Consider the following 13382-nt stretch of genomic DNA (forward strand, 5'->3'; position numbering starts at 1 on the left):
TATGTTTTATGATAAGTGCTTACCTTGTGCCAGGCACTACACTAAGCACTGGGGATAAATACAAGATAGTTGGGTTGGATATAGTCCCTGTCCCACATAGCATTCACAGTCTTAATCCCCATTTTACAGATAAGGTAACTGAGGCCCAGAGAAGTTAAGTATCTTTTCTAAGGTCACACAGCAGACACAAGTGGAGCCAAGATTAGAACCCAGGTCCACTGGCTCCCAGGCCCGTGCTTTGCCCACTAGGCCGAGCTGTGTGCCATGAAGATAAAACTTGTGGCACTGCTTCATATAAATATTATGTGTCTTATAATACTGAAGTTCAAAAGTCTATAATGCCAAATTCTTGGAACACTTAAAAATGTGTAGTTCAGTGAAGTGAGGCAATAGGTTTTCAGCGGCCCAAATATTGGTTAGATTTAGCAGAGAATGGAGAGTTGAAGAGCTATTACTAAATTCACACCACCTCTCCAAGAATAATCATCATCAGTGGTATTTGCTGAGTGCTTACTGTGTGCAGAGCACTGTACTAAGCGCTTGGAAGGGTACAGTCAACAGAGTCGGTAGGTGTGGTTCCTGCCCACAATGAACTTAGATCAAGAATAGTAACATAAGCTGTAAAAGCTGTCCAATGATCAAAATACTGGTTAGAATTAGCAAAGATGGGGGAGTTTAAGAGCTTATCCTTAAACTTGACAGTTTTTTTGATATTTTTCACTCTGAATTAAGGAAAATGATTTGGGGTTGTTCAATGAGAAGAGTCTTTTCTCTAGTTTCAAAACTGGAATTGATCAGTCAACTAGTACTATCATTATTGCATATCAACAGGGTGCACTCCCCTTTTAGACTGTGAGCCCACTGTTGGGTAGGGACTGTCTCTATATGTTGCCAATTTGTACTTCCCAAGCACTTAGTACAGTGCTCTGCACATAGTAAGTGCTCAATAAATACGATGGATGATGATAGATGATGCACAGTGCTGAAACAGGCAGTTAAAGTGGAAGAGGGAGGCTAAGACAGCTGGTGTATGTACTGAAGGACTAAATGTTTCATGAAGTGTTTGTTCTGACAAGCTATGGTAAAAAGACAAAGCATGTATTGTTCAGAGTAATGTTGGAACAACCGAGGAATGTTTACGCTAGTTTGGGTTGGCTTTTTTTGTTGTGCGTGCCCCTGAGGAATCAGAGCCCAAGAAGAAGTGTAGTCTAATGGAAAGAACATGGGCCTGGGCATCAAAGCTCCTGGGATCTAATCCAGACTCCACCAACTCTGCTGCGTGACCTTGGCCAAGTCAACTGAAGCAGCGTGGCTTAGTGGAAAGAGCATGGCCTTAGGAGTCAGATGTTTTGGGTTCTAATCCCAGCTCCATCACTTGTCAGCTGTGTGACTTTGAGTAAGTAACTTAACTCCTCTGTACCTCAGTTACCTCATCTGTAAAATGGGGATTAAGATTGTATGCCCCACATGGGACAACCTTGTATCTACCCTAGCGCTTAGAACAGTATTTGGCACATAGTAAGCACTTAGCAAAAACCATTATTAGTATTATCATCTTCTCTGTGCCTCCATTCCCTCATCTGAAGAATGGGGATTTAATACTTGTTCTCCCGCCCACAAACTGTGAGCTCCATGTGGGACCTGATTATTTCGTATCTACCCCTACACTTAGTATAGTTCCTGGCACATAGTAAGTGCTTAACAAATACCACAATTATTACAGAAGCCTCTGATTCATGCCAGAGCATTCTTTCAGAAAGTAGGTCCACTACTCCCAGGCCCATGCTCTTTCCATTAGGTCATGCTTCTCGTGGTAAAATTTTAATAAATTTAGATGGTAATAAGATTAAATTTAGTTAATCAGTGGTATTCATTATGCACCAGTGCAAAGCCCTTTTTTAAGTGCTTGGGAAAGAACAACAGACGCACGGTGTTCCCTGCCCTCAAGGAGCTTAAATTTTCAATGGAAGAAACTTCCTAGTACTTCGTCGACTTATAAAGCTCCTCCCAAAACATATTTTCTTATGTGGTTTCCACCACAATCTGCAAGATTCCAGTTAGGATTATTTGCTTGCCTGTTTGTCTTGTCTTCATTAAACCGTAAGCTCCTTGAGAGACAGGGGCTACATTTCATTCTTATTTTGTACTAAAGCTCCGAGCTTGGTATTGAGATCTGCTATAAGAGCCAAGCTAGGTGCAGCTGCCCCAGAGTCCACATCTTTGACGAAGCCACCTTTTGGCATCTGGGATCTCTTCTCAGAGACTTGCACTGGATTCCTCGGTTGAGTTGTCCAGCAAATAATAAATGCTGTGGCCTGAATCACATTCCAGAAGAGTGTTTGTTACATGTCTCACCTCCACCACATCACCAGGATCTGCCCTTTCCTCTCCATCCATACTGCTACCTTGCTGGTTCAATCTCTCATCCTATCCCAACTGGATTACTGCATCAGCCTCCTCTCTGATCTCCCATGCTCCTGTCTCTCCCCGCTTCAGTCTATACTTCACTCTGCTGCCCGGATTATCTTTGTACAGAAACGCTCTGGGCATGTCACTCCCCTCCTCAAAAATCTTAGTGGCTGCCTGTCAACCTGTGAATCAAGCAAAACCTCCTCACTCTCGGCTTCAAGGCTGTCCATCACCTCGCCCCCTCCTACCTCACCTCCCTTCTTTCCTTCTCGAGCCCAGCCCGCACCCTCTGCTTCTCTGCCTCTAACCTCCTCACTGTGCCTCATTCTCGCCTGTCCCGCTGTCGACCCCCAGCACCTACAAAGCTTTGAAGGGGCTTTGTAGGCCCCTTCAGAGCCCTACAGAGAGCTCACCTCCTCCAGGAGGCCTTCCCAGATTGAGCCCCCTTTTAGTCTCCTCCTCCCCATCCCCCACACCCTACCTCCTTCCCCTCCCCATCGCACTTGTATTTGTACAGATTTATTACTCTATTTATTTGACTTGTGCATATTTACTATTCTATTTATTTTGTTAATGATGTGCATATAGCTATAATTCTATTTGTTCTGACGATTTTGACACCTGTCTACATGTTTTGTTGTCTGTCTCCCCCTTCTAGACTGTGCGCTCGTTGTTGGGTAGGGACCGTCTCTGAATGTTGCCAACTTGTACTTCCCGAGCACTTAGTACAGTGCTCTGCACACAGTAAGTGCTCAATAAATAAGATCGAATGAATGAATGTCTATGTGTGGGTGTCTGTGTACATGCATGCAAGCCCAGAACATGTTTAATTGTACAAATTTGAAACTGATGCTGTTGACCATGAGCTATCTGTGCTAGGGGCAGGATGAGTGGCCTTGAGTGCCTTGTTTTTAAATCCTTTGGGCTCCAGTTCGAGCCAGAGCCAGCCAAGCACTGAGTTCTGGAATTTCAGGAACTAATAATGGAATAAGGGAAAAGATGGGAGAAAGTAACTGGAGTTTTCTCAATTTGTGATATGCTTGATTTGAATATTAGGTGAGACTTTTAGGTATGGTCCAGGAACTTTATTATGCGCATCCTCCCCCCTTTTAGACTGTGAGCCCACTGTTGGGTAGGGACTGTCTCTATATGTTGCCAATTTGTACTTCCCAAGCGCTTAGTACAGTGCTCTGCACATAGTAAGCGCTCAATAAATGCGATTGATGATGATGATGATCCTCATGCTTGAGGGGCTGGACCCTCTCTATCTTCCCTCATCCTAAGTAGTTCAATGTTCACACTAGTTTTGGTTGAGATGTGGTTGACCATTCTTCTACTCCTGAAGAAGGGTAAGGCTCCCGTACCTTGGAAATGTTCACTTGGTTCTATTGCCCCTAAATTGTACCAACTCTATTATATCATACTTTCCCAAGTACTTAGTACAGTGCAGTAAGCGCTCAATAAACACCACTGGTTGACTGATATTTGGTAAGGGCTATGCGCCAAGCACATGCTGAGCACTGGGGTGATATAAGATAATCAGGTCGGACACAGTCCGTCTAACATGGGTCTCACAGTCTTAGTAGGAGGGAGAACAGGTATTGAATCCCCTTACATATGAGGAACCTGAGGCCCAGAGAAGTTAAGTGATGTGTCCAAGTTCAAACAGCAGGTACGTGGGAGAGGCAGGATTAGAACCCCAGTCCCCTAAACCCCAAGCTTTTTCCATTAAGGCCATGCTGCTTCCCTTTGAGTAAGGGACTTTTCAATTGCCTTTGTTATTTAAAAGCCTGAAATGTTCTCTCCCTCAGCCTTCTTTTCCTCCATCCCTTCCTGTTCATGCTAACTTTTTCAGTGTGCCTTGGTCTTGCCTATCTCACCACCCTCTCCTCAAATCTGCCAGACACTCTTCCCATCTTCAAAGCCTCCAGGAGGCCTTCCCAGACTAAGTCCCTCTTTTCCTCAGCTTCCACTCCCGCCTCACTGGGACTCGTTCGCTTTGTTCTCCCCCAGCCCCGTCCCACAGCAATTATGTATATATGCATCTATAGTTCTGTGTATTTGTTTTGATGCCTGTTTACTTGTATTGATGTCTGTCTCCCCCACCTAGACTGTGAGCCCATTGTGGGCAGGGATTGTCTCTATTGCTGTATTGCACTTTCCAAGTGCTTAGTACAGTGCTGCGCACAGAGTAAGTAATAAATACGACAATGAATGAATGAATGCTTTCTGTTTCTCCCTCCCCCATTTCCCATTCACATCCTTCCCCAACCCCACACCAAATTATTTCTAAACTTCAGTGATCTCTTGTCTACAGTGTTGCATTCAGTCCTGGGTACTTTAGGTCACCTCATCATAATGCAGTGTTAAGGCTTAGTTTGGGAATTTAAATACAGAGCAGAAACCCCTTCTCTCCTTCTACAGCCCACCCCGCACCCTCCGCTCCTCCGCCGCTAATCTCCTCACCGTACCTCGTTCTTGCCTGTCCCGCCATCGACCCCCTGCCCACGTCATCCCCCAAGCCTGGAATGCCCTCCCTCTGCCCATCCGCCAAGCTAGCTCTCTTCCTCCCTTCAAGGCCCTACTGAGAGCTCACCTCCTCCAGGAGGCCTTCCCAGACTGAGCCCCTTCCTTCCTCTCCCCCTCGCTCCCCCTCCATCCCGCCATCTTACCTCCTTCCCTTCCCCACAGCACCTGTATATATGTATATATGTTTGTACATATTTATTACTCTATTTATTTATTTTACTTGTACATATCTATTCTATTTATTTTATTTTGTTAGTATGTTTGGTTTTGTTCTCTGTCTCCCTTTCAGACTGTGAGCCCCCAGTTGGGTAGGGACTGTCTCTATATGTTGCCAATTTGTACTTCCCAAGCGCTTAGTCCAGTGCTCTGCACACAGTAAGTGCTCAATAAATATGATTGATGATGATGATGATAACCGAAGGACTGACATCTCTATTTTTCCTCCTTTTAGGATGCGGCATGTTTGCTTTCCTTTCATCCATTACTGCTGCTGTCAGTGGACTGCTGGTGGGTTATGAACTAGGACTCATCTCTGGGGCTCTTCTGCAATTAAGTGGGCTATTAGCCCTCTCCTGCCAGGAGCAGGAAATGGTGGTGAGCTCTCTTCTCATTGGCGCTCTACTAGCATCCCTTAGCGGAGGATTCCTGATAGACAGATATGGAAGAAGAACTGCTATTATCGTGTCATCTTGCTTACTGGTGCTGGGGAGTACAGTTTTGATACTCAGTATCTCCTATACAGTTCTCATTGTGGGGCGGATCGCCATAGGGGTGTCCATATCGCTCTCTTCAATCGCCACGTGCGTCTACATTGCCGAGATTGCTCCCGCGCATAGAAGAGGCCTCCTGGTGTCCTTGAATGAATTGATGATTGTGATCGGCATCCTTCTTGCCTACATTTCAAATTACGCGTTTGCCAGTGTTGCCCACGGTTGGAAGTACATGTTTGGTCTTGTGGTTCCACTAGGGGTTCTGCAAGCGATCGCTATGTATTTCCTTCCCCCAAGCCCTCGGTTTCTGGTGATGAAAGGTCACGATGACGCTGCCAGCAAGGTGCTTGGGAAGCTGAGGACAGTCTCGGACACTACCGAAGAACTCACAGCGATCAAATCATCCCTGAAGGACGAGCACCAGTATAGTTTCTGGGATCTCTTTCGCCCCAAGGACAACATGAGGACCCGGATGCTGATAGGCCTGGTGTTGGTATTTTTTGTGCAAATCACCGGCCAGCCAAACATCTTGTTCTATGCATCCACGGTGTTGAAATCGGTAGGATTTCAGAGCAACGAGGCAGCCAGCTTGGCCTCCACGGGAGTGGGGGTGGTCAAAGTCATCAGTACCATCCCAGCGACCCTCTTCGTGGATCAGGTTGGGAGCAAAACCTTCCTGTGCGTCGGATCTTCGTTGATGGCTATATCCCTGGTGACCATGGGCCTTGTGAACCTCAACATTCACGTGAACTTTACTAATATCTGCACCAGTCACAGTCCTCTCAACCAATCTCTGGAAGACTCTGCTTTTTATAGGCAGGGAAACCTGTCAGTTAGTAACGATAGCCTCAGGGAGCAGGTGGTGAGGTTGGCTTTCTTCAGGAAGACTTCCCCTAAGCCGCTGAGGAATGACATCTCTGATGCTGAAAGACTGAACTCGGCAGTTCTGCCAAATGCTCAAGTCTCTGGAAGAAGCCAAACAGAACATCATGTGGGAACAGATAGAGGAGAAGTCCCGCCTGTTCTGAAGTGGTTGTCTTTGGCCAGCTTACTGGTGTATGTTGCTGCTTTTTCCATAGGTCTTGGACCAAGTAAGTACTTTTTTTCCCCCTTACATGCTTTAGAAATTCAATTTTTTGGCTCGAATGGAAACTTCTGCAAATGAAAAGAGCTTACCTGCTTGGGAATACTGTGATATTTATTAAGTATATACTGTTGTGCCAAGCACTTGAGTAGATGCAATGCAATTGGATTGGATATGGTCCCTGTCCCATACAGGGATCACGGTCTAAAGGGGAGGGATGAGTACTAATCTCCATTTTACAGATGAGGAGACTGAGGCCCAGAGATTTTGAGAGATTCAAGCAACTGGTGGAGCCAGGTTTAAAGCCCAGGATTTCTGACTCCCAGTACTTTGCTCTTCCCACTAGACAACACTGCTTCTAGGCTCTGGGGATACTGCTACTATTATTTCTGATTCATTTCATTGTGGTGTGGAGAATACACTATACTTTATTCTTACACCCGTCTAACCAAACCCTTATAATAACCCTTGACTCACTGCTCTGAATGGAGTTGATTCAGTATCTTAAAAGTCTTATCCAGATCCTCATCTTGTTTTATTTATTTAACTTCTTTGGATGGGGACTAAATAGATGGGTAAATCTTGACTGCCCACTTGAAAAAGGGGCAAACCATTTCACTGCCAAGTCTCACTATATCTCACCTCTTACTGGGTTCTCCCAAGGGGTTAGTACAGGGCTTTACACTCAGCAACCACTCAGTAAATACCATTGACTGATCAGTTGTTTATTAAGCAGAAAGAACATGACAAATTTGCTTTTAATGAAAAAGCTACTGATTGGTAGCCCCTCACTCCAAGCATAACACAGCACTTAGTGCATATCTGTAATGTATGTTAACGTTTGTCTCCGTCTCTGGACTATAAGGTCCAGGGAATTTGTCTGTTATATTGTTACACTGTACTCTCCCAAATGGTCAGTACAGTGTTCTGCACAGGGTAAGTGTTCAATAATTACAACTGACAGAGTGACTCCCCAGCAGGGATTAGACTAGATGGATTTATCATTCCTCCCAGCAACTAAAAGGGGTTGGTTATCCATGTTGTCAAGCCCACCTGAATCCTTCACTTCAAGCACAACTCCCCAGCGGGGATTGGACTAGATGGATTTATCTTTCCTCCTAGCAACTATAAATGGTTGGTTATCTGTGTTCTCTTGCCTGCCACTCCCCCCACACCTCCCTGGGAGCTGATTTTTCCAACAGGTCTCATAACAAGCCTACTCCAAAACATTATTTACGAAAGACTTGGGGTGCCCCCTACCATTTCCAATAGTGCTTGGAAATCAGCTGAGTCTGTCAGATCTCAGGGGTGATACTGCCATGGTTTCCCTGGGTAAACACTAAAGGGAAAAATGCAGTATTTATTTAAGGGATACTTTGCTTGCTAGGGTAACCTCGAAGGCCCACAGTTCATTCCAATCAATTCCCCGGAGGGAATGGAGCTACATCATTCCAGATCAGCACAGTGCAAATAACTTCTAAACAATCAGTTGCTGTTTTTGTCCATTTTACCCTGATCGGGCTGCTAAGCAAGATCAAAGATCCATTTCATTAAGCTACATCAACCATCTTGTTGGTTGATCTACCAACTACATGGATGGTCTCTTTAGCTGCTGTCTTTCCTACCCATTCCCTGCCACCTCCTCTCCCCCCGCAAAAAACCTCCAGAGCCAGCCTTCTATTTAGTGTACATCTAAAGAGGCTGGTTTCAGAGAAGCAGTATTGTCTAGTGCCTGTTACCTCATCTGTAAAATGGGGATTGAGACTGTGAGCCCTATGTGAAACATGAATTATATCCAGTCTGATTATCTGGTATCTATACCTCAATGCTTAGTACGATTCCTGGAACATAGTAAGTATTAACAAATACCATTAAAAGAAAAAAAAGAGGAAAATGATGAAATGGCTGGTGGCCCCAAACCAGGGCTCCTTTAGTCGATATTCAAGGATCCATTTCAACTCCTTCAGACACTAACTCTTCAACTTATCCCTGCCCATTGATGGACATCTCCAAACTCTGCTGCTGCTCTCTATCCTTTATTCAATCATTCATTCAATCGTATTTATTGAGCACTAACTGTGTGCAGAGAAGAGCACTATACTAAGCGTTTGGAAGAGTACAGTATAACAGTAAGCGGGCACATTCCCTGCCCACGGTGTGCTCTCGGTCTAAAGAGGGTGTGTTCTGAACTGGGTCTGCACTGAGTAAACTTCTCTGCTCATAGGAAGTCCTCAAGAGGTATTGTGTTGGGAGGAACAAGGACAGGCAGAGTAGCATTGGGCTTTTTAAAGCCTAATGATTTGCTGTTTGTTGTCTCTGCTTTATTCAGCTGGAGGGCATATCAGTGAAGGGCTGCTAAGGTTATTTCGAAAACTCGTAAAATTGTATTTTATCATTCTTTCAGGCTAGCTGGGCATTGTATAATAATAGTGATGGTATTAAGCGCTTACTATGTGTACCCGATAGCCTTAAGTGGTCCCACTGGGTGTCCCCATTCTATATCCCCACACTCTGGGGCAACTTTGGGGGGCCTAAAATCCACAGGTGTGGGCAGAACCTGTATAGCTGTTGTCTTACAAGTTTAAAGGAGGGTGGGGTGAGTGGGGGACAGCAGAAAAAAGAAAGACAGGGTGGTAAAGAAAAGAAAAATGCAGAAAGGCTTACCTGGAACAAGCAGTCCCCAAGGTCAGAACCATTTATGTTGTATTGGCTAGTGGCAGCTAGCAAATACACCTAGTTGTCACTGAGCTGGTACGATGAGAGGTCTTGGAGGTGCAAAAAATGGAGGTTTTGGGGGGTATGTGAAGTCCACATGGAGGTGTCTTTCCGTACAGGATTTGCTTGTGAGGTTTTGGAATCACAATGAATGTCTGTGTGTTTTCCTAGGGCCCTGCCACCAGAATGTGGGCCATTGTAACACTTGTAGAATTACATGGCAAGTTTTGTGCCATTAATAGCACCCTGTCTTTCTGTGTGCCCAAGATGTGGCTTACCTCGCTGCTTTGTTAGTGAAATGTGAGCGGCCATTTTCTTTGTCCTTTAGAAAAACCACTAAGAGCCCATCACAAAGGCAGTGACTGAGCATTATCTTGAGTGTATGCTGCCTTCCACAGTGTTGCTGAGAGATCTTACTAAGTACAGTCAGTGCCCTTCGTTTGGTACAGTTCAGGTCTTGCTTGAAGTACCGTCCACGTGGTTTCATGTCAGCAACTTTGTTTTTGTGCTCAGTCCTGAAAAATCATTTCCCGGTCCTTTTGATCCTGTTGAAAAGTCAAACAACAATATGAATCCAGGGAGCAGGGAACCAAAGTAAGGAGGATGAAAAAGTAGTAGAAATCTTCCTAGTTAAAAATCTCAAGTTTTAGATCTCTAAAGGGAAAACCTAGTGATCGATGGAACTCACTAAAGACAAACTCCAAACTTTTTCAACTGGTGACACGAGGAGAGTTCTTAGAGAAAGTACTATAGCCGTAAAACAAGTCACTGAACCTCCTTTCACTCACTTGCCCATCTGCAGTAGTAGCAGGATTTATTGAACCCCCATTATTGGCTTATTAAATGGCTATAGTTAGGTGCTTACTATATGCCAAGCACTGTACTGAGTGCTAAGGTCAATACAAAGATAATCAGGTTGGACACAGTCCCTGTCCCTCATCTGGCACACATTCTAAATAGGAGAGAGAACAGATAACATTTTATAGATAAGGAAACTTAGAAATAAAATAAAAATGAATTATTGAATTTGATAAGCTTTTACTATGTGCCAGGCACTGTTCTAAACAATGGGATATATACAAGATATTCAAGTCCCATATGGGGCTCACAGTCTAAGTAGGAGGGAGAACAGGTATTGAATCCCCATTTTGCAGATGAGGGAACTGAGGCACAGAAAGTTAAGTGACTTGCCCAAGGTCACACAGCTGTTACATAGCAGAGCAGGGATTAGAACCCAGGTCCTCTGCTCCCAGGCCCACGCTCTTTCCACTAGGCCATGCTGCTTTCCTAGTAATCTGTCAATTGTACTTACTGAGCCTGTGTGCAGAACAGTGTATTAAGCTCTTGGGAGAGTACAGAATAACAGAGTTGGTAGATGTGTTCCATGCCCACAACAAACTTACAGTCTAAAGGAAGACAAACAAAAAATATTTACTAGTGAGGTCAAAATAAATGAGTACAATACATGTGTGTTTACATATTTATAAATACTTATGCAATCATTCATTCATTCATTCAATTGTATTCATTGAGTGCTTACTGTGTGCAGAGCACTGTACTAAGCACTTGAGAGAGCACAATACAACAATAAACAGACACATTCCCTGCCCATAAAGAGCTAACAGTCTCAAGAACGAGCTTTAATAAGAAGCAGCGTGGCACAATGGATAGAACACAAGCCTGGGAGTCAGGTGGTCTTGGGTTTTAATCCTGGCTCTGCCACTTGTCTGCTGTGTGACCTTGGGCAAGTCACTTCACTTCTCTGTGCCTCAGTTCCCTCATCTGTAAAATGGGGATTGAGATGGTGAACCCCACATGGGACAGGAAATATGTCTGACTCACTTTGCTTGTATCCACCCTAGCGCTTAGTACAGTGCCTGGCACATAGTAAGTGTAACAAATACTATTTTTATTATTATACATATATATTTGCATATATATACACACAGGAGTACATATATGTGTAAGTACTGAGGCTAGATCTAAATAAGTTCATAAATGCTAGAGTTGGCTGATGGAATAATTATTAGGCTCAGAGACTAGGAGTTTAATCAGAAAAGGCTAGTAGTAAAGTGGGGTGGTGGTTAGGAGGGATTTAAATATAGGGAAAGAGCTGTGCTCTGTCTGATGTGAGGACGGAGGGAACCCCAAGCCAGGGGAAGAGTGTGAGCGAGGAGATGGAGACGGGAGAGTCTGCAGTGGAGAGAGGGCCTTTCAAGCACCAGAGGTAACGTTAATTCACGGTGAATCATTTCCTTTTACAAATCACTGCTCCCAAAGCATCCAGCAACAGAAAGGGGGCCTGGAGCTCTGGGCTTGGAGCCAAAGGAGTCCCTGGGGAGCCCTGAGTCACGCTGGGAGGCTGGAGCTTTCTGGACCAAACTGGCCTGCAATTTATACCCTGGTTGGGGGCTGGGGGTGGAAGGTATTAACTCTTTTGGGACTCCAGGATTCAGTATATTACTGCTACATTTAAACACTTTTGCAAACCGCTGTGCACTCAGTTCTCCTATAATCCAGGGATTATGTTCAGGATGGTCATTCCTCTGGTGTGGTACCAGACTCTATAATTTTCAGCTGGACTATCCCTGTCTAGTGCCTATAGGGCCTTGGGTTCCTCTACGTCTGATATCGTTAGAATGATTTTGGGAGGGCAACAGCAGCAACTCTGGAGAAGGGTGGGAATGGTGGAATCCCCTGGCTTCGGATTTCCATAGAAGTTCCTTTAGGATATCATTATGTTACACTGCGTAACCAGCGTAAAGCACGTTAAGTCTCCCTGTTATTTCTAGTTGGCCACAGTGGGGTCGATATATGTGAGTGCCATTAGTGTTTATTAAGAATAATAATAATGATGGTATTTGTTAAGCGCTTACTCTGTGCCAAGCACTGTTCTAAACACTGGGGTAGCTACAAGGTAATCAGGTAGTCACACATAGGGCTCACAGTCTTAATCCCCATTTTACAGATGAGGGAACTGAGGCACAGAGAAGTTAACTGACTTGCCCAAAGTCACAGAGCTGACAAGAGATGGAGACAGGATTAGAACCCACAACCTCCGACTCCCAAGCACGGGCTCTTTCCACTAAGCCGCGCTGCTTCTCGGGTACTCTGAGTACGTTGCTGATGAGCCCCTCATTAAGAAAGGTGTTCACTGTGACATGTACGCCTTGTTTGGCATCACAAGCCCAACCAGTTCTTCCCATATTGCGTCACATTTTTTCTACTCACAGAGCTGCACATTGTCCAAAAAATGCTCCCTAGTTCTCCAGTGGAGTTCAATCAGTCAGTCAGTCGTACTTATTGAGCACTTACTGCGTGCAGAGCTCTGTACTAAGTACTTGGGAGAGTACAATGTAACAGTGTATATTGTTCCCTGCCCTCAAGGAGCTCTGCATAGCGAGAACCTGCATCCTGGAAGAACGAGTGTATGAAGTACAAGGAAAAGAACAATTCAGACCCCATCTCTGACCAACATGGGACTCACAGTCTAATCCAAGAGGTTAGTGTTGGAGAACGTGGCTCAGTGGAAAGAGCCCGGGCTTTGGAGTCAGAGGTCATGGGTTCAAATCCCGGCTCTGCCAATTGTCCGCTGGGTGACTTTGGGCAAGTCACTTCACTTCTCTGGGCCTCAGTTCCCTCATCTGTAAAATGGGGATGAAGACTGTGAGCCCCCCGGGGGACAACCTGATCACCTTGTAACCTCCCCAGCGCTTAGAACAGTGCACAGAGTAAGCACTTAATAAATGCCATTGTTATTATTGTTATTATTATTATTATTATTGGGGTGGGGAAGGAAACTGCAGCATGGCTTAGTGGAGAGAGCATGGGCCTGGGTTCTAATCCCAGCTCCTCCACTTATCTGCCGTGTGACCTGGAGCAAGTCACTTAACTCCTCTGTGCCTCAGTTTTCTCATCTATAAAATGGGGATCGA

At 44.9% G+C, this 13382-nt stretch overlaps 1 protein-coding gene across 2 annotated transcripts in view; it reads left to right on the top strand.

The window, feature by feature from the left end:
- The window catches only part of SLC2A12 (solute carrier family 2 member 12), a 72508-nt gene that overhangs the window by 14197 nt on the left and 44929 nt on the right, over positions 1 to 13382 (top strand). For both annotated transcript variants that reach the window (XM_038741818.1, XM_038741822.1), the window contains exon 2: positions 5390 to 6739. In XM_038741818.1, the coding sequence (XP_038597746.1) occupies positions 5390 to 6739 (1350 nt within the window). The remainder of the gene's footprint in view (positions 1 to 5389; positions 6740 to 13382) is intronic.

The sequence above is a fragment of the Tachyglossus aculeatus genome, chromosome 2 (assembly GCF_015852505.1).
Source record: "Tachyglossus aculeatus isolate mTacAcu1 chromosome 2, mTacAcu1.pri, whole genome shotgun sequence".
NCBI classification, from domain to species: Eukaryota; Metazoa; Chordata; class Mammalia; order Monotremata; family Tachyglossidae; genus Tachyglossus; species Tachyglossus aculeatus.